Source organism: Eucalyptus grandis, chromosome 3, assembly GCF_016545825.1.
Source record: "Eucalyptus grandis isolate ANBG69807.140 chromosome 3, ASM1654582v1, whole genome shotgun sequence".
Lineage (NCBI taxonomy): Eukaryota > Viridiplantae > Streptophyta > Magnoliopsida > Myrtales > Myrtaceae > Eucalyptus > Eucalyptus grandis.
Window position 1 is genome coordinate 68,734,008 of NC_052614.1, and position 19,759 is coordinate 68,753,766.

Here is a 19,759-nt window from a genome sequence, read left to right on the forward strand (position 1 = left end):
GGACGACCTCGCGGTAACCTGGTGAGGTCGAGCCCCACCGGCGGCTAGACGAGTTCGGCCTCGCCAAATCTGGGCGAGGCCACTCGCCCAGCCAAGGCTCGACTAATGAGGCACGGCCTCGCCAAGGGCTAGCAACGCTCCGATGAGGTCGCCGGCCCTCGCCTAGCTAGTCACCGATCATCCTGAGGCCGATGATCGACCACCTTGAAGAAGAAGGAGAAGGAGAAGGAGAAAGAAAAGGAGGAGGAGGAGAAGAAGGAGGAGGAGGAGGAGTAGAAGCAGAAGAAGAAGAAGGAGGAGCAGAAGGAGAAGGAGAAGAAGGAGAAGGAGGAGGAGAAGAAGGAGGAGGAGAGGCAAAAGTAGAAGAAGAAGCAGAAGCAGAAGATGGAGAAGGAGAAGAAGGAGAAGGAGAGGCAAAAGTAGAAGAAGAAGCAGAAGCAGAAGATGGAGAAGGAGAAGGAGAAGAAGAAAGGGAGAAAGAAAGGAAAAGAAGAAAAAAGAAAAATAAATAAAGGAAAAAAATAACAAAATTATTTAAAAAATAAACAAAAATGATTTGAAATAGGAATTGAAATTTTCCTATATATAGAATGCATATTTAATTGTATTTTAATTTATTATTTAGTATTTATATTTATAGTTTATACTATAGTTTATTATTTACTATTTAATAAAAATTTGATTAGTTAATATTTTTATTACTTAGTATAAATATAATTTTTTTTGGTAAAATTAGTATAAATATAATTAATCAATAGAATTTCTATGATTTGATAGAATTTTAGAATGGAATAGAATTCTAAATTCAAATTCTTTTTAAATTGGAAATATAATAAAATATAATATGATTTCTTCATTTATAAGAAGACAATTATATTGGTGAGTGGTCCATGAGAATTCAATATCAAATTTACACTCATCTAAAAAGGTAATTGAAAAAGATTTGGAATATAAATTTTATGTAGTTACCAAACGCATTTCTATTCTTTTTTTATATTCAAGAATCAGAAATTTTATGTAATTACCAAACACATTCTTTTGCTCAGAAATTGTTCCTGCGAACAAAATGGTTACCAAACGCGCCCTTAATGTATCTTATTAGTTATATTTTTATATTTAGCAAAGTTTGTTGGAAAATCGACTTTGAAATTGGGTTGAACAATAAAGTGAGATTTTGAGACATGATATCACTTTCTTAGGGATTTATTTGCTCCCATAAAGTTGTTAATAGTCACCAACAAATTTTCTCTAGAATACAACAAAGTCTCAATAAGAATATTATAAAGCAATTCTAATATTTCTCCTGAATCTCTCGAGGAAAACAATTCCAAAAGATGGTTGTAGTTTTTGGAAATAAGACTTGAAAAAAAAAAATACTAGCAAACCATTTTCTCAAAACCTAACATATTTATGTTGGTCTTATTGAACAAAGACATACCTTCGGGAAAAGTTACAAAATGAACTAGTAAGATTGCAAAAGACCAGTCAAGAAAGGTTGCTAATTGAACTGGTATGTTTTCCAAACGACAACTTGAAAAGATATAAAAATTCGGAATAAAAATAATAAAAAATATTACTATTTTTAATAAAAAAATTCCAAATTTTATAATTTTGAAAAAAAAAAAGCTAAAAAAATAAATACTATGTTTTGATTAACAAGATAATCATATGAAAACAAGATAACCGTATGGAATAAGATAAAAGGATAGGGGATTAGTGCTAATTATACTGCGAGCACGCAAGCAAGTCAACTGCACTTAATAATCGCGTAATTATTTGTGCATCCGGCATGCGGGTGTTATGAGGTATAGCCCACACCCTAACCTTGTTTCTAAGCAAACTAGAAAAGCTCACACATTAAGTGGCCTATCTCATACTAACTTTTCTATGTGGGACAAAGAAGAAAAGCATTTTTGTTTGTTTTGCAAACCAACACCCAACAAAGTTTACAAAAAATTATCTTATAATAGTATCGTCGATATTAAAATTTTCTGATGGTTATATCTTTATCAATTTAAATTTCTTTTTACCCCTTTTTCTATAGAAATAAATGGTGAAAGAAAACTTTCAAAATTAGAAAACGGCGAGGCTACACCACAAGCTTGCGGGGACCCTCATATTTTTCAAGGAACAACAGGAATTTGGAAGACCTGAGACACCGAGAGCAAGTTGAGAACGGAACTGCCTCGTTTCTTCATTTCAAAGCACAATAGTTACAGCAATCCCGTACGGAAGCTGATTGTCAAGTCACAGAAACGTGGTCTGACCATCGCCAATTCAAGATCTGGTAAAAGGCTTTGAAATGCTGCTAACTCTCATTGACATGTAACGGATATGGCCTATCCAAACCCATCGACTTGATTAATTCATATGTTTCTACGTCGAATCATTAGCGTCTAACATAAAAATACACGTGACCTTTCGCTGATTATAATTATAAAGAAGTCTCGGGAAATTTATATAGAATGGTGCTCGAATTTGAAACCGTGACGATCAGGAAGTCTGCGAGGGACTGGGACCAAGTCCGAGATGGATGGATGGACTGGGGACCAAGTCCGAGATGGATGGAGCCTGAAGATGAGAACAGAAAATGAAAGTATTCATCCACCGTTAACGAGGAGCCCAAGGTGAGGTTGCCGTTGGTCTGAGCTTTGGCGGAAAGTGGAAGGGTAACAAGCAGCAGAAGGATTCGGAGCATCACTGAAGCCATATGAGATGGAAACTGGAGGTGCTCCTTGAGTCAAGCTACTGCAGCCTCAAGGATGAAAACCAGCGCCCTTTATAGAATTCGAGAGCGTCTCTCGTCACCTGTCAACAAGATTATAAATCCAGCACCTTGACATCTAGCAGTAGATTAGCAAGTGTTTTAGATTTTTTAAGGGAAACTGTCAATCGACCGGTAAATTATCAGGAAAATACAAAATAGTTTTCTAGAGTTTTACAATGAGGCCCTTTCGGTCAATTAGTAACTAACCAAAGATAAAATGATGTTATCATCCTCAAATAGTAACTTTATCTAGATTACTCAGTGCTTTAACATATAAAATGAAGATTTTATCTTGTTAGAATCTGGTATATAGTGGCAGATCACCAAGTGATTTAAAATTTTACAAGTGAGCCCGTCAAGCAATTAGTAACTCTCTAGTGGAATCATGATGTGATCACCCTTATATCAAGTAGTGAACTCTCAAGTGCTTTAAAATTTTTCAAGTGGGTTCATCAAATATGTGGTCAATCTCTAAAGAAGTAGATAATTTATTATGTCACCGGTTGTAACTTGTTAAGCTAAAAGCAAGCTTACTTTGAAAATTACTATAGTCCTTAACTGTACTGGTAATCTCCAAAGACAACCTCCTAAATAAGTTAAGTAAGACCTTCCGCTCGTACTTTACGTGATACTTACTACCTTAAGAGAGAGCAGACATGTTGCTAATTTCACTGCTACTTACTAACTTTAATGAGGGAGTTTTACAATTCAAGATTGAATTGGTGTCAATAAATCTCTCAAATTGTTGCGACTTATTAAGCCAAAAGCGAGCCTACGTTAGTGAGTTACTTATTCCCATGGTAAGTTAATAACCAAGGTTATATTTCCAATGGCAAATTCCTTACTTTCCTAGTAACTTAACTTATAGCGAGACCCATATTGGTAATTTATCGCATTCACTCTTAAATTACTAGTTTCATTGCTAAGTTTTTTTTAACTTTGAGTGATAATTTCTAAGAAAGGTGATAATCAACTCTTCCATTTAATGTTGGCGAATTGCTAACACTGTCTATAATTCACCATCACTTGGTTGGAACTTATGAAGCACCGACACTCTTCGAGAGCTTTCTTGTAGTTTCGGGCACTCCACACATGTCTAACACTCTCGGACACTCCTAGACACTCAGTCAACGTGTGTCGGAAAATCTGACACTTAGTCAACTTTCTCAATACTTGAGTTGGAATTTCGACATATGAGTTTTTGACACATGATTCCGATACATGGGGTCAATTTTAAAAATTTCAATAAATGATTTCTAAATGTATAAATCCGAAAAATAAAAAAAATAATAATAAAAATCTAGTTTTCTATTTTTCTCTTTTAACTCTTAGTTTCCATGATACAATTCACTTTCCAAGTTTTTTTTTTCTATTTTCTTCCGACAAGTTTGACGCATAAGTCCAGAATGTGCATGGCTTGTTTTTTTTCCTCTCTCCAAGTTTTATGAATTATCTAAATTGAGTTAAATTTGTCAAATTGAAGTAATGAATAATATTAATTGATGGTGGACTAATAGTTTTAGTATAAATTCATTCTAGGCTTCTATTATTATTTATTTACTTGTGAATTTGAATTAAATTAATTTGATTGAAATAATCATAAAAATGATAATTTATTATGTATATATATAATAATATGAATTTAATATATAACATGTCATAATATGTCGGAATTTTTTTTTTAAATAACTTGTCGACGTGTTATGTCGTATTGTATCGCGTATTGCATGCTGCATGTCGGTGCTACTTAGATTGGAACTTTGACCAACGGGTTACATGATATAACCAAATTTTAATCATATTGGAAAAGTGCCATGCACGAAACATGACTGGAGTAGGCGTGTTTCTTAGTTTCTCCGTACGTGGAAATTTTGAAAAGGCAAGTCTGCTTGGGCGGAGCCATTAAAGGCCTATTTGGCAACGTGCCAAACAGTGCCAAATTCTGATTTTTTGTTCCCAGAATCAGTTTGGGACGAGAATCGCGTTTGGTAAATTTTTTGTTCCCGGGAACGATTTTGGACAAGATTTGAGAATAAAAAAAAATTTGATTCTACGTCCGAGAATCAGAAAAAGAATCAAAACATAAAACCCTTGGTTGCCATCCGCCATCGCCCGCCGCCGTCCGCCACCGCCCGCCACCGCCCGCCGCCGCCCGCCGGTCGCCGGTTCGCCGCCGGTCGCCGGTCCGGTGAGGTCGCCGGAGGCTCGCCAGGCCAGGGCGAGGTCCGGCGAGCTCGCCGGAGGCAAGCCCAGCCACCGGCGAGGCCGGGCCTCGCCGGGATCGGGCGAGGCCGAGCCTCGCCGGTGGCCGGCCAGCCTTGCCTTGCCCGGCCCGGCGAGGCCGGGCGGCCACCGGCGGGGCCGGGCGAGCCTCGCCGGCAGCTGGGCGAGGCTCGGCCCGCCGAGATCCGGGCGAGGTCGAGCCTCGCTCAGCGCCGCCGAGGCTCGGCCGACGAAGGCCGACCTCACCAAGGGGTCGGCGACGCTCCGGTGAGCGTCGCCGGCCCTCGTCTGCCGGGCGCCGGTCCGGCGACCGGCCAAATGAAGAAGAAGAAGAAGAATAGAAAAAGGGAAAAAAAAAAAAAAAAAAAAAAAAAGAAAAAGAGGAAAAAGAAAAGAAAAAAGTAAAAAAAATAAAGAAATTATTTAAAATTTATTTAAAAATCAAAAGAAATTAATTTGGAACAGAATCAATTAATACGGTACCAAACGCAATTCTATTCCAGAATCAAAAATTTTAAACAGTTACCAAACGGGCTTTTTTACTCAGAATCAGTTCCCGGGAACAGAATAAAAAATAATCATTTCTAGTCAGAATCAGCTCCCGGGAACAGAATTGTTGCCAAACGCGCCCTAAGCTTCGGCCGCGACCCAGAAATTTCTCAAGGAGAAACAGACAAATTTAGAAGACTTTAATAAATTGACCGAAACGTCTTTTAGGGAGGAGGAGATTTTGGGAGTTGAAAATGTTTTTTTGACCAAAACACGAAGATTCGATTCCCGCGGAAATCAAAACGATTGCAAGTCACTTCGTGGAAATTGAACGTTTCGGTGCTTGTATGGACGTGGAAATTTGCAGCGGTGTCCTGCATGAAGCATGCATGCTGTATGAACACGATCTCATGCCGAACTGTATAAACACTATCTCATGCTTGCTTACAGATCACGATCGCTTGACCGCCTTTTTCATTTGTTTGTCATGAAAGTGAAGCGGGACCCAGTGGATCATCATGCAAAACGCTCAAAATATAAAAAAATTCAAAATAATAAATAAAGAAGCAAACTTCAACCACATACTAGAGCCAAGGAGCCAATAAGGGACAAAACATTGAATCTATAATTCCAAAATCTGAGCGAACTTTGACCACATACGCTTATCCTGTGAGCTTAAATTTATTATTATCTGACACTTGTTGACAATGTTAAGTGTGTGTTTTGGTGTATAATAGTGAGTCCTATTGACTTGAATATAAGCAACACTAGCTTTGGATAGAAGCGTTTGGATATAAGCGGCACAACTTGACCGTAACCATTCATTGGTTATCTAGTGGAATCTAACAAGTAGGTTGTTAACGTAGGAGAATGGACGTAGTATCACCTATTCAAACTTTAAAGCTGCTAGCCACCCTCATATTATACTTCCAACTACGTGACTTGCGGACTGGGATCTTTTTGGTCTAGAAAAAATTGGTTGCTGAAAGGAAGTGAGTATCCCTCCTGTATGAATAAAAAAGCAGCAGAACTGTTGAAATTGGGATTCCAAGTCAACGATCCACGACCTGAGGATAGGCAAGTTTCATATGCTTCTCATCATCTAATTAGCAAATAAGGTATGTTTTGGTTGGATCAAGTTAAAATACTCTTCCACCGTGTCAAATGCAATTTTCATGAAGCAAAATGTCGATGAAAATGCTTTGATAGTTGCATTCGGCCTCGCATGCAATCCCTTCTACGACGATCATCAACCCGTTCTCTCTTGGATACATGCGAGGAAATGTTAAACTTGACTGATGATATAGCTTATTTAATCCGGATCCATTTGAAGACAGTATGCATAATAGCACTTACAGACAATACGAGTACTTTTCATGATTACAGACAATAGTGGTCTTAAATAAGCAAAATCATATTGAACTTGTAAAAGAGCTTGGAACTGGAGGTAATGGGACTTCAACAGCTCCTTCCAACATCTGAGTAATTTCCTTCATGGTTGGCCTCAAAGTCGGGTCTTCCTGGATGCACCACAATGCTATCATCACAAATCTTCTCACCCTCTTTATGTCACTCGATGCCTCCTCATCGCTCTCCACTAGCTTAAGTACGCTCCCGTCGTGGTAGCAGTCATATGCCCAGTCAACTAGCACACTTTGAGCTTCAATTTCTGCTTCCGGCTTGTAGTTCTTTCTACAGCAGATGAGCTCAACCAACAAAATGCCGAAGCTGTAAACATCTACTTTGCTAGAAATAGGCATATTCTTGAACCATTCTGGTGCTAAATAACCTCTGGTTCCTCTAACTCCAGTGGTTGTTCGTGTTTGGTTCGCCATCAACAACTTAGCTAATCCCAAGTCTGAGATTTTTGCAGTGAGAGAGCCATCAAGAAGAATATTTTGCGGCTTGATGTCGCAGTGGATTATATGCCTGGTGCAATCCTGTTGTAAATAAGAGAGCCCCCGCGCAACATCGCAGGCAATTTCTGTTCTTCTGTACCAGCTGGGCCTTGAAGCGCCAAATAGGAAATCCGCCAAAGTGCCATTGCTCATGAATTCATACATCAGTAGTCGGTGTTGACCTTCATTGCAGTATCCAAGCAACTGCACTAAGTTCTTGTGGTCAGTTCGGCCAATTGCACTCACTTCTCTTTCAAACTCCTTCTCACTTTCTCCAGTCCTTGTCGCCAACACTTTTACTGCCACGAAGTTTGTATCCTCGGATCCAAGAACACCTTTGTACACTGTTCCAAAAGCACCCCTACCCAGTTCTTCTTTGAATCCATATGTTGCTTCGTGAAGCTCCTGATAAGTGAAAGTCCGCATGCCTGTAACTTAGAATCCCTAGATCGGAAGCTTCTATATATTAAATAGGTAATGAGTAAAAGCAAGTTCACAAAGACAGAGCAACTCAACAGCACTGATCCGATGATCATCAGAGTCGTATTCTTGTTTTTCTTCTGGTCATTTTTTGTGCATTTTGAAGTCGTGTCATGTATCCTGACCTTGATCAGAGTTTTTCCAGTCTCCCATGAACCCATCCTTCCATTGGAAAGAGGGTTCTTCTTTTTCCAGCAAACTCCATCTTCGAAAATGGCTGCTGCGCAAAAACAATCAACTAAGCAAGCCTCTCTGCACCAGTCCTCGTTTTGTCCCGTGCTATGCTCGTAAACGGACGCTGGCCAGTCTGTTTGGAGCATTTCACGCAAAACGAACTGGTCTGTTTCAGGCCTACTTCCGTTACAACTCTGTGGTACGAAGTCCGGTATGCATCCATTCATCTCATTCGTTGAATCTAACGGAGTATATCCAGGTGGGCATCGGCATCGGGGCCTCAGATCATCTCCAAGAATACAGTAGCTGTTGAAGCCACAAGCTCCACTGCCAACCTCTTGGGTGATGCTCCTGCATATATTAGGCGGGACTGGGTCAGAGACATTCGACCAGCCCATTGGCCAGCCAGAACTTGAATTTGCCGTCTTAGGGTGGATATATTGCATGAATACCCCGTCGTATTCAAGGATCGCTCTTCGGTAAAATCCATTGGTCGGGACTGTGCCTGAGATGAGCGGTTTGAGCACCGTTCCATTCCTAGCCGTGAGGTAGACCTGACCACTTTGATTGAATATCAACTGGAAGCCGCTATCGACGGTGTCGCTGGCCCAATAGAAATCTGAGTCATAATACGGGTCAGGAGTGGCATAGAATGCGAGATTTCCATCGCCTCCTAGCATGAAGTGGAATCTCCCGGCGGAGTAATTCATTTTGGAGTAGCGAGCGTTGACTTTAGTCCCAAGATTTAACCGTTGCGTAGGCAGTATCGTATCCGTCGGTCGGCTGAACGAATCCCACAACTTGACGTGGCTCGCGCTCGCTAGGATAAAGTTCCCCGTGTTGAGCATGGCCGCATACGCTAAGCCATTGCCGTTCAGGCCAGAAGACCACAGCTCTCTCTCTCTCGGGTCGGTAAGCACCAGCCCGCCGTTGGCGGTCAACTGCACTTTCGAACCTTCGGGCGCTAGATTATCGCCATTCGCCGACCAGACGATGGTCTTGTCCTCTATCTTCTCGAACCATATAGCCAACAAATGAGCTCCTCTTCCCATTCTCCGAAACCCAAAGGCGAACTCGCCCAACGGCGACAGCCAGGAAGAGTTCCTGTCGTTCGCTGTCAACGAGGAGCCCAAGGTCAAGTTGCCGCGGGTCTGAGCTTCGGTGGAAAGGGGAAGTGGAGCGAGTACTAAAAGGATTCCTAGTATAACTGAAGCCATGTTTGATGAAACAGGCGTGCTCCTTGAGTTGAGCTACTTCGGCCTTAAGGATGAAACCAACGTTCTTATAGAGATTCCCAACTTTCCAAGCTACCAGAGTCTCCCTCCTTTTTCTCCACGGCAAGTTTGAACCAAAGTTGTGCACAGCCTTTGCCCATGTCAACACGTATATCTACACTATCTTTGACCAAAAACAAAACACATATATCTATCTAGAATAATGATTTTACCATATGGTCTGAAGTTTTATAAAAGCTCCATCTGTAATAAAAGGAAATGATTGATCAAAATATAAGGTGATATTCGTAAATATATTTTATTAAGCAACCTTTTATTTTTCTTTTTTATTAATAGACCATTTAGAAGTGTATGATGAGAATCCAATTTTAGCAATTTGATCTTTCTTTTGTTTTTCGTTATTGAGGCCTTTTTTTTCCTTTTTACTTTATCTTGTTTCCTTGTTCTAAAAGTATTTTATTAGTTCCATTAATATTTTCATCAACATTTAAATAAAAATAATTTATGATAGTATCATTGATATTGATTTTTTTTCGGTTTATAATGTTTTAGCAAATTTATATTTTCTCTATTTTCTTTGTTTTTCACTTTTTTTAATAGAAATTAATACTAAAAGAACTTGTCAAATTTAGAATAAGGCGACTCTGTTCCATAAGCTTGCCAGGGACCCGGACACTTTTCGAGGAAGGCACAAATTTGGAAGACTTTGACCGAAGGTCGTCGTACAGGAGACTTTATGAGATGAAAGGGATGGAAGAAGATGGCCCTTATATCACGTTGGTAAACTCCACTAAGCTAAAAGCAGGCCACTAATTTCGCAAGTAATTTGTTAATTTCAACAGTAAAATTTAGTTTCATCAATACATTATTAAGTTACCAATTTCAATCGTGGAGCTTTTTCTAAATATTGATTAATTAATAAAAATACTTATAAAATTTAAAAAGAAAATGATGTTCTCGACTCATAAAAGAAAATGATATATCGAATCTGTAGTCATTTTAATATATATATATATATATATATATATATATATATAATTGATTCATCTATATTTTATTTTGTATTTATATTTTTCTCCATTTTCTTTATATTTTCACATAAAACAATGGTGAAAAAGCTATTGCCATAAACAAGATGACAATAAACTTTTACCCCTTAAAAGGCATGTGCCTTGCACATGCTAACAGAATGGAGTAACAATTTTAAAGTTTAAGGGCAAATATATATCATTGCAAAGTGCGAGAGAGATTTGAGTAATTTCTTCATGATTTTCTTTCCAACAGAAAATTTGCCACTTTATTAGAAATTTACTAACTTGTAACTTGTAAGGACTTACGTGGTAACCTACTAATTTCACTGCTACGATTTAGTTTTAAATGGTCAATTTCTAAATAATTGGACAACTTGCGTTCCACTTGAAATTGGTATTACTACCTTATAAGCGGAACTATATGGTAAGTTATTAATTTATATGAAAGTTATAAATTTCACCATTAAAGTTTTTTTTTAATAATAAATTCCTAAAAAAGAGTTAATGACTTATCATTGCATTTATTGATGATAAATTGCCACCATTGTTAGTGCATTACCACATCAGTTGACTAAGAAGTCCCTAGTTACGTGATTTTATCAATAAAATTTGGAATTCACTGATTGAGTTTGAATTCGACACGTGAATTTTGACACATGATTTTGATACATGGGGTCAATTTTAAAATTTTCAATAAATGATTTCTAAATGTATATATCCAAAATATAAAAAATAATAATAAAAATAATAAATGGGGAAAGAAGAAAAATCTAGTTTTTTTTTTTTTTTCTCTTTTAACTAGGGGTGTGCATGGTCCGGGCGGGTGGTTCCCGACCTAGAACCGGGAACCGCCCGCTAAGGACTGGTTCCGAAAAATCGGAACCAAGATCCACCCGTTTATTGCATGGATCCACCCGGGAACCGGACCGCCGGTCCGGTCCGGTTCCTGGGTGGATCCATGGAACCGATTTTGATGCCAAAAATTCTGGTTTCGCGAGGAGAAACCCACCGAGAACCCAATTCAATTGTCGTGAGAGAAGAGAGACAAGGTGACGGGGATGGACAAAGAAGGCAGCGAAGGCGAGCGGAGAACTGTTGGACCCTTGTACACAGTGATTACTAATGCACCAAGAATTGATGCAACGGTTCCCACAATGGAGCAAACAAACAAGTCAAGAATAGAGCAAACAAACAAGTCAAGAATAGAGCAAACAAACAAGTCAAGAACTTAAAACCCTTCTCCCCCTTTCGCCTGCCATCAATGGAGCTAGCGAGTGACAGGCATGAGTAGAGCTAACTTGCGAGAGATGATGAAGGGGCAAGGAAGGAGGACGAGAGAGGAGAGGGCATTACAGTAGAAGGCGAAGGTGTACTTGTTGAGCCCGTCGGACATTGGCCATTTTCGCCACCACCATGCTGCTCGCTTGAACCAAAACCACCATTATCATCCCCACGAATGGCAGCGAACCCCGGCCCTCCCTCCATCTCCATCTCTCTCTCTAGCTCTCTAGCTCTCTTCTCAGTTCATGGGTGAAATAATTGGAGGACCCCAAGAAGCTTTCCTCCGTTTACGGGACCGCCATCGATTGGATGATTTTGTTTGACTTTAAAACTGACGGAAGACAAAGATCTCTCCCTCCAACGGAAGATAGTGGCGGAGGAGGAGCAACGGCGGCGTGGATACTCGGGGATGAATCGAAGACGAAGAGAAGAAACAGAGAGAATCGAAGGCTGAGGAAGAAACAGAGAGAGAAGAGACACGAATTAGGGTTTCGCGAATTAGGGCTCCGCGAGTCGCGACTTTTGTTTTGTTTAGTATTTTTTTTTTTTTAATTATAAATAGGTACCGGTCCGGTCCGGGTGGGCGGGCGGGCGGGCGGATCCGCCCACGGAACCGGGAACCGGACCGGTTCCCACCGGTTCTCAACAATTGGAACCGGGAACCGGACCGGTTCCCTCAAGAACCGCCGGTTCCGGGCGGTTCCGGTCCGGTTCCGGGCGGTCCGGGCGGTTCCCGGGTATTTTGCACACCCCTACTTTTAACTCTTACTTCCATGATACAATTTACTTTCCAAGTTTTTTTTTTCTATTTTCTACCGACAAGTCTAACACGTAAGTCCAAAATGTGAATGGCTTGTTTTTTTTCCTCTCTCCAAGTTTTATGAATTATTTGAATTGAGTTAAATTTATCAAATTGAAGTAATGAATAATATTAATTGATGGTGGACTAATATTTTTAGTATAAATTCATTCTAGGCTTCTATTATTATTTATTTATTTGTGAATTTGAATTAAATTAATTTGATTAAAATAATCATAAAAATGATAATTTATTATGTATATATAATAATATAAATTTAATATATAACGTGTCATAATATGACGGAATTATCTATTTTTTAAAAATAACTTATCGACATGTCATGTTAAGTTGTATTACGTGTCGTATGTCGCGTGTTGGTGCTACTTAGGTTAGAACTTTGACCAACAAGTTACATGATATAACCAAATTTTAATCATATTGGAAAAGTGCCGTGCATGAAACATGACTGGAGCAGGCGTGTTTCTTAGTTTCTCCGTACGTGGAAATTTTGAAAAGGCAAGTCTGCTTGGGCGAAGCCACTAAGCTTCGGCCGCGACCCAGAAAGTTCTCAAGGAGAAACAGACAAATTTAGAAGACTTTAAATTGACGGAAACGTGTTTAGGGAGGAGGAGATTTTGGGAGTTGAAAATGTTTTTTTGACCGAAACACGAAGATTCGATTCCCGCGGAAATCAAAGCGACTGCAGGTCACTTCGTGGGAATTGAACGTTTCGGTGCGTGTACAGACGTGGAAATTTGCGGCGGTGTCCCGCGTGAAGCATGCATGCTGTATGAACACGATCTCATGCCGAACTGTATAAACGCAAGCTCATGTTTGCTTACGGATCACGATCGCTTGACCGCCTTTTTCATGTGTTTGTCACGAAAGTGAAGCGGGACCCAGTAGATCATCATGCAAAACGCTCAAAATATTAAAAAAAATTCAAAATAGTAAATAAAGAAGCAAAAAGAAAAAGCAAAAGAAAAGCGTCTGAAATACTTTTCCCCCCGCCACCCCACTCCCTAATCACCGCTAATTTTGACTCTAATCAGATCGCTAATGGACTTCACAAGAAAAAGACAACACTCCTAATCTATCCACGAGAAATCTGCTGCTTTGTTTCGTGCGATGGAGGTTCTCCCCGTGCAGACAATTACCTCCTCCTTCTCCTTATTCTTCCTCGTGCTCTGAAGCACGCCGCTGGATTGTGCTTTGCCGGCGGAGGTAGGCGAGGAGAGGAATGTTCTCGACGTGAGCGGCGTACTCCCCACGATTGTGAACCGTGTCATTGGGATGACCTAATGCTTGCTGCGTAGACTGCAATTGAGTCTTGTGCAGCTTGCAGAGGAATGACTACATTAATGATCGATGGACAAAATTCAGCATATATTCTGCAGAAATTTGCATACATCAAATTTGTGTACATTAAATTGGTCTGTTAACTCTGACTATCGAAAAAAGTTGATATAATTTTTTCATTGTTGTTCAAAAGGAAATGCGTTGATATGGATGTCATGTCAGCTAATTAGAAGAAAAACATTAAAAGATATTAAAGCTAAATGTTGGATGTTGCAATTAAACTCTAATCAATTAATAGTTGCGGACTGCGGTCTGTGGCGTTGTGGTGATTCAATGCTTAGAATGAGATAGGTCTTTGTGCAACATGGAGAGGAATGGCTACAGTAATGATGAATGAACGTAATTCTGCAGATATTCTACTAAAGTTTGCTTGTAGTAGTTCTAGGTTTGAAACTCCTGTATGTTTGATTAAATGGATGTTGCGGTGACATGACTATCCTATTCTCATGGACTTAACAACAGTATGCAAAATGTAGCACATCTAAAAGCTATTTGGTTTACATTATGGCCCAATTGCGCTTTTGTAATAAGTTTAGAACTTTCGGTAGACTTATCCTCTAAAAATATAGAGCATTTAGAGCTTATAGAAGACCAATGAAGTGTCAAGTCACCATCTTTAAAAAATCTTATGGATGACCACCGGAGAGAAGTAAGGTAAATACTTGACTTTAAATTTCGATTTAGTGCTCTGTATGTGATAAACGAACCACAAACGAAAACCTTCTAGGACATCAAGGTGATGAAGATTAGAGATGAATGGATTTAAACGGAGCTTGGTTTACTCATGCTAGATACACATGGTTTTTGCTTGGGGACTCATTGTTGATGCCTATAATTAGGGATTTAATCGGTTGATCCTTATATATATATATATATGGGCGTGTGTGAATTTGCATTATTTAACAAAATTCATGCTTCTCACTACATTTCATCGTAAATAAAGGGGATTGTGATTTTTGCTACATCATAGGAGACTCGACTTGACGAGAATATTGAAGCCTTTGATATCATTTTCACTCATACATCATCAACACAGCGGTCTACAAATATTCGCCTCGGGATTGTTTTTAGTTCTAATTTGCATCATCAAAAATCCTAAGGAGAACGAACCAAGTTGTGGCCGAACCAAGCAGCAACGCCAAACCCTAACTCCAGATAATTTAACCGGGGCCGGCCACATGAAGATGATATTGGGCCACATGCTCTTAAATTGAGCGTGCATTGGACAAGGAGGATGTATATTCTTTAAATGGAATGGCCTCATGCATGCATGCAGAGGGAACAAGCTCATAATTGTCTAATGACTTTCTGCTTCGCCAGCTGCATGAACAGGGGCATTCACCACTTCTATGAAATTGGCGCAAGCAGACTTTTTCCGGAGTGAAATAAACGAAAGATGAAGCCCTTGACCAAAACATCGTCTGTCCTATCGAATCGAGAATATGACATGAAAATGATGGTGAACGAGCTGGCAGCCGCCGTGGCTGACTAAGACAACTATGAAATCGATCCCTTTAACACTTCTCCGGTGCAGATTGATTATTGGATTTGGATCTTCGAGATCTCTCTCAGTCCCGTCCTGTTTGGACCCCAGACCGTAGCCGAGTTGTTTATATATACAAGATCTCCAACGATCATTTTAGAAGGGAATATGTATGCTTAGAAAATTGTCTGCCTTGTGTTGCTTCCCACAAGTTCTCAAATGGAAAAATTGAGAGAAAATTCGTCTGATTATGCTTCCAACTACGTGATTTGCGGACTGTGATTGTTTGGGCTATGACAAGTTGGTCGCCCGAAGGAAGTGAGAGTGCCCTTCTGTATGAATAAAAAGCAGCAGAGCTATTGAAATTGGGATTTCTGGGCACCCGATTCATGCCTTGAGGACCGGCAACTTTCATACGGTTCTCATCATCTAATTTAGCAGAGAAGATCTACTTTGCTTGGGTCAGGTTGAAACACTGTTCTACTGCGTCGAATGCAATTTTTATGAAGCAAAATCATCGATTGGAAAACGCTTTGATGGAGCCGCATTAGTTTTTTTCGTGACATACAGGAATATGATCCACGTAGAATTCCTAAGAGATTCAACACAAGAATGCCCGTGACTTTAAATTTACCAGTGACTGGTTCTGCATCATTCCATATAGTTACTTGATCATTCAACAATATAAATCTCTCTTCACAGTTGCATGCGGCCTCGCATGCAAGCCTTTCTGCTGACCATCGTCAACATGTTCTCTGTTGGATACTGGGGAATATCAAACTTTAGGAAGATTTAGCAGCTCCATTCCAACATGTGAAAATATTTGAGTAGATATGGATATTTTCATGATTGGCAGAGAATAGTTTCTTAAATAAGCAAAATCATATTGAAGTGGTAAAAAGTCTTGGAACTTGGATAGGCACAGCTCCTTCCAACATCAATGCAATGCTATCATCACAAATCTTTTCTCCATCTTTATGTCCCTTGATGCCTCCTCATCGCTCTCCACTAGCTGAAGCACGCTCCTGTCATGGTAGCAGTTATAAACCCAGTCGACCATTACAATTTGAGCTTCAATTTCTTCTTCCAGCTCATAGTTCTTTCTGCAGCAAATAAGCTCAACCAACAAAATGCCAAAGCTGTAAACATCTACTTTGTTAGAAATAGGCATATTCCTGAACCATTCTGGCGCTAAATAACCTCTGGTTCCTCTAACTCTAGTGGTGGTTCGTGTTTGGTTCGCCATCAAGAGCTTAGCTAATCCAAAATCTGATATTTTTGTAGTGAGGGAGCCATCAAGAAGAATATTTTGCGGCTTGATGTCGCAGTGGATTATGTGCCTAGTGCATTCCTCATGCAAGTAAGAGAGCCCCACGCAACATCACAGGCAATTTCTATTCTTTTGTACCAGCTGGGCCTTGAAGAGCCAAAAGAAAATCTGCCAATGAGCCGTTGCTCATGAATTCATACACCAGTAGTTGGTGTTGACCTTCATTGCAGAATCCAAGCAACTGCATTAAGTTCTTGTGGTTAGTTTGGCCAATTGCACTCACTTCTCTTTCAAACTTCCTTTTCACTTTCTCCGGTTCATGCCATCAACACTTTTACTGCCACAAAGTTGGTATCCTCGGATCCAAGAACACCTTTGTACACTGCTCCAAAGGCACCCCTACCTAGTTCTTCTTTGAATCCATCCGTCGCTTCTTGAAGCTCCTGATAAGTGTAAGTCTGTGTGCTTGTAACTTGGTTGATCTGGACTGGTTGTAAGAACTTATGATCCCTAGATCAGGAACTTCTATATATTAAATAGGCAATGAGGAGTAGAAGCAAGTTCACAAACACAGAGCTACTCAACAGCACCGATCCGATGATAATTAGAGTCGAATTCTTGTTTCCACTTCCCATAGATTTTGAAGTTGAGTTATCTTTCCTGACCTTGATCAGAGCTTTTCCACCCTGACTAGTATCACTTTGATCCATCCTTCCATTGGATAGAGGGATCTTTTTCCAGCAAGTTCTGCCACCGAAAATAGCAACTGCAAAAAAAACAATCAACCAAGCGAGCCTCTCTGCAACTGTCCTCAGTTTGTGCCGTGCTACGCTCGTAATCAGACAGTGGCCACTTTATATTGAGCATTTCCCGGAAAGTGAACTGGTCTGTTTCCGGCCTACTTCCATCACAACTCTGGAGTACGAAGTCCTGTCTGCATCCGCTCATCTCATTTGCTGAATCTAATGGAGTATATCCGAGTGGGCAGAGGCACTGGGGCCTATGATCAACGTGATCTTCTCTAAGAGCACAGTAGCTATTGAAGCCACATGCTCCAGAACCGATATTTTGCGTGATGTTTGTGCATATATTTGGAGGGATCGGGGAAGAGACCATCGACCAGGCAAAACTTGAATTTGCCGTCTTAGGGTAGACATATTGCCTGAAGACTCCATCGTATTCAAGGATTGCTCTTTGGTAAAATTCGCTGGTCAGGACTGTGCCTGAGGTGAGCGATTGAGCACCGTTCCATTCCTAGCCGTGAGGTAGACCTGACCACTTTGATTGAATATCAATCTGAAGCCGCTACCAACGGTGTTGCTGACCCAGTAAGTATCTGAGGCATCCCACGGGTTAGGACTGGCATAGAAGGCAAGATTTCCGTCGTCTCCTAGCTTGAAGGGGAATCTCCCGGTGGAGTAATTCATTTCAGAGTAGCAAGCGTTAACTTTAGTCCCTTGATCTAACTGTTGCGTAGGCAGCATCGTGTCGGTTGGTTGGCTGAACGTCTCCCCCAAGTTGACGTAGTTCTGGCTAACTAGGACAAAGTTTCCCATGTCAAGCATGGCCGCATGCGCTACACCAGCGTCAGTCGGGCTAGGAGACCACAACTCTGTTCCATTTGGGTCGGCGAGCACCAGTCGGCCATCGGCAGTCAACTCGATTTTTGAACCTTCTGGTGCTAGATTATCGCCATTCGCTGACCAGACGATGGTCTTGTCCTTTATCTTCTTGAACCATATCGCCAACAAATGAGCTCCTCGTCCCATTTTCCGAAACCCGGAGGCAAACTCACCTGATGGGGATGGCCAGGAAGAGTTCCGGTCATCCGCCGTTAACGAGAAGCCCAAGTTTATTGTAGATGTCATCCAGTTATTTTTCCGGACCTTGATCAGAGCTTTATAACCCACACTAGGATCCATCCTACCATTTAAAAGAGGGATCCTCTTTCTCCAGCATGTTTCGCCTCCAAAAACAGCAACTGTACAAGAACAATCAGCCAAGCAAGCCTCTCGGCACGAGTCCTCTGTTTTCAGTTTGCGAACCTCATAATCATTGTACGGCCAGTTTGTATTGGGGCTGTCAAGCAAAACAAACTGGTCTGTTTCAGGCTTACTTTCGTCACAACTCTGTGGTGCGAAGTCCTGTCTGCATCTGTTCATCTCGTTCATCGAATCTAACAGAGTATATCCAGGTGGGCAAAGGCATCGGGGCCTCCGAATCGCATCAGCTCCAAGAGTACAGTAGCTGTTGAAGCCACAAACTCCAGTACCGGTACGTCGATGCATGCTCGTGCATATATTTGGAGGGACCGGGGAAGAGACCATGGACCAGCCCATTGCCCTGTCAGAACTCGAATTTGCTGTCTTAGGGTGGACATATTGCCTGAAGACCCCGTCATATTCGAGGATCGCTCTTTGGTAAAATCCGCTGGTTGGAACTTCGTCTGAGGTAACGTTATGGAGTACTGCTCCGTTCCTAGCCGTGAGGTACACCCGACCACTTTGATTGAATATCAACGGAAGCCGATTCGAGTAGCATAGAGCACGAGATTTCCATCGAGTTGCGGTCCGAAGAGGAATCTCCCAGCGGAGTAATTCATTTCGGAATAGCGAGCTCTAACAACAACCCCCAAATCTAACTGTTGCGTTGGCAGTATCGTATCCGTCGGAACTGGATGAGACAAAAAAGCTTTCTTCTTTAAAAGCTCCATCAGATGAGCACGGAGAATTAAACCATACAGAAAGGGGGACTCTGAATGTGGAGGTTCATCAATTACAGGAAAACAGTTGTGCCTTGTAGTTCGCAGCACATGTACCACATTAGCGACCTTCTCGATGCCATGAAACAGCTGAAGGGGCCCACTCGCTACATCACCAACTGTTAATTGTCTCATATATGGCTCGGCATAGGTCTCAAGGTAAGGAAAGCCCTTTGCTTTCATGATAAGGTCATAGATGTTGCCGTTGAAAGCATCAGCTACGGTCTTTGAAATAAGAAGAACCACCATCAAGGGTAGCAACAGCAGATTGTTCGTCAGTTCCAAAAGGATTACACATAGAGAAACCGTCATCCTCATAGATCCACCAAGAAAAGAAGCAGCACCCAGCACAGCAAAAAGACCATGGTTAAGATTGGAATGAGAACCAATCAACGTTCCAACCAAACGCCCATAAGATGCACCAGTAACTATTACAGGAACGAAAAGGCCAGCAGGAGCGACAATGCCATAGCTAAGTATACTCAAGAAATAACATGTGACAAAGA

The 19,759-nt window shown here is 40.8% G+C and overlaps 2 protein-coding genes across 2 annotated transcripts; both read right to left on the bottom strand.

The window, feature by feature from the left end:
* Positions 1–6,821: 6,821 nt before the first annotated feature.
* LOC104440547 (G-type lectin S-receptor-like serine/threonine-protein kinase LECRK3) lies at positions 6,822–9,286 on the bottom strand. Its single transcript, XM_039308115.1, is given in 2 exon segments — positions 6,822–7,802; positions 7,805–9,286. Coding segments are annotated over 2 exon segments (2,355 nt in total). The 5' UTR covers positions 9,249–9,286; the 3' UTR covers positions 6,822–6,891.
* A 6,873-nt stretch (positions 9,287–16,159) lies between these two features.
* LOC120292085 (G-type lectin S-receptor-like serine/threonine-protein kinase LECRK2) lies at positions 16,160–17,608 on the bottom strand. Its single transcript, XM_039309964.1, has 5 exons — positions 17,337–17,608; positions 17,158–17,239; positions 16,831–16,974; positions 16,631–16,733; positions 16,160–16,491 (listed from the first exon to the last, which is right to left on the bottom strand). The coding sequence occupies exons 1-5, from the start codon at positions 17,606–17,608 to the stop codon at positions 16,160–16,162; spliced, it is 933 nt and encodes a 310-aa protein (XP_039165898.1).
* Between the last annotated feature and the right edge of the window lie 2,151 nt (positions 17,609–19,759).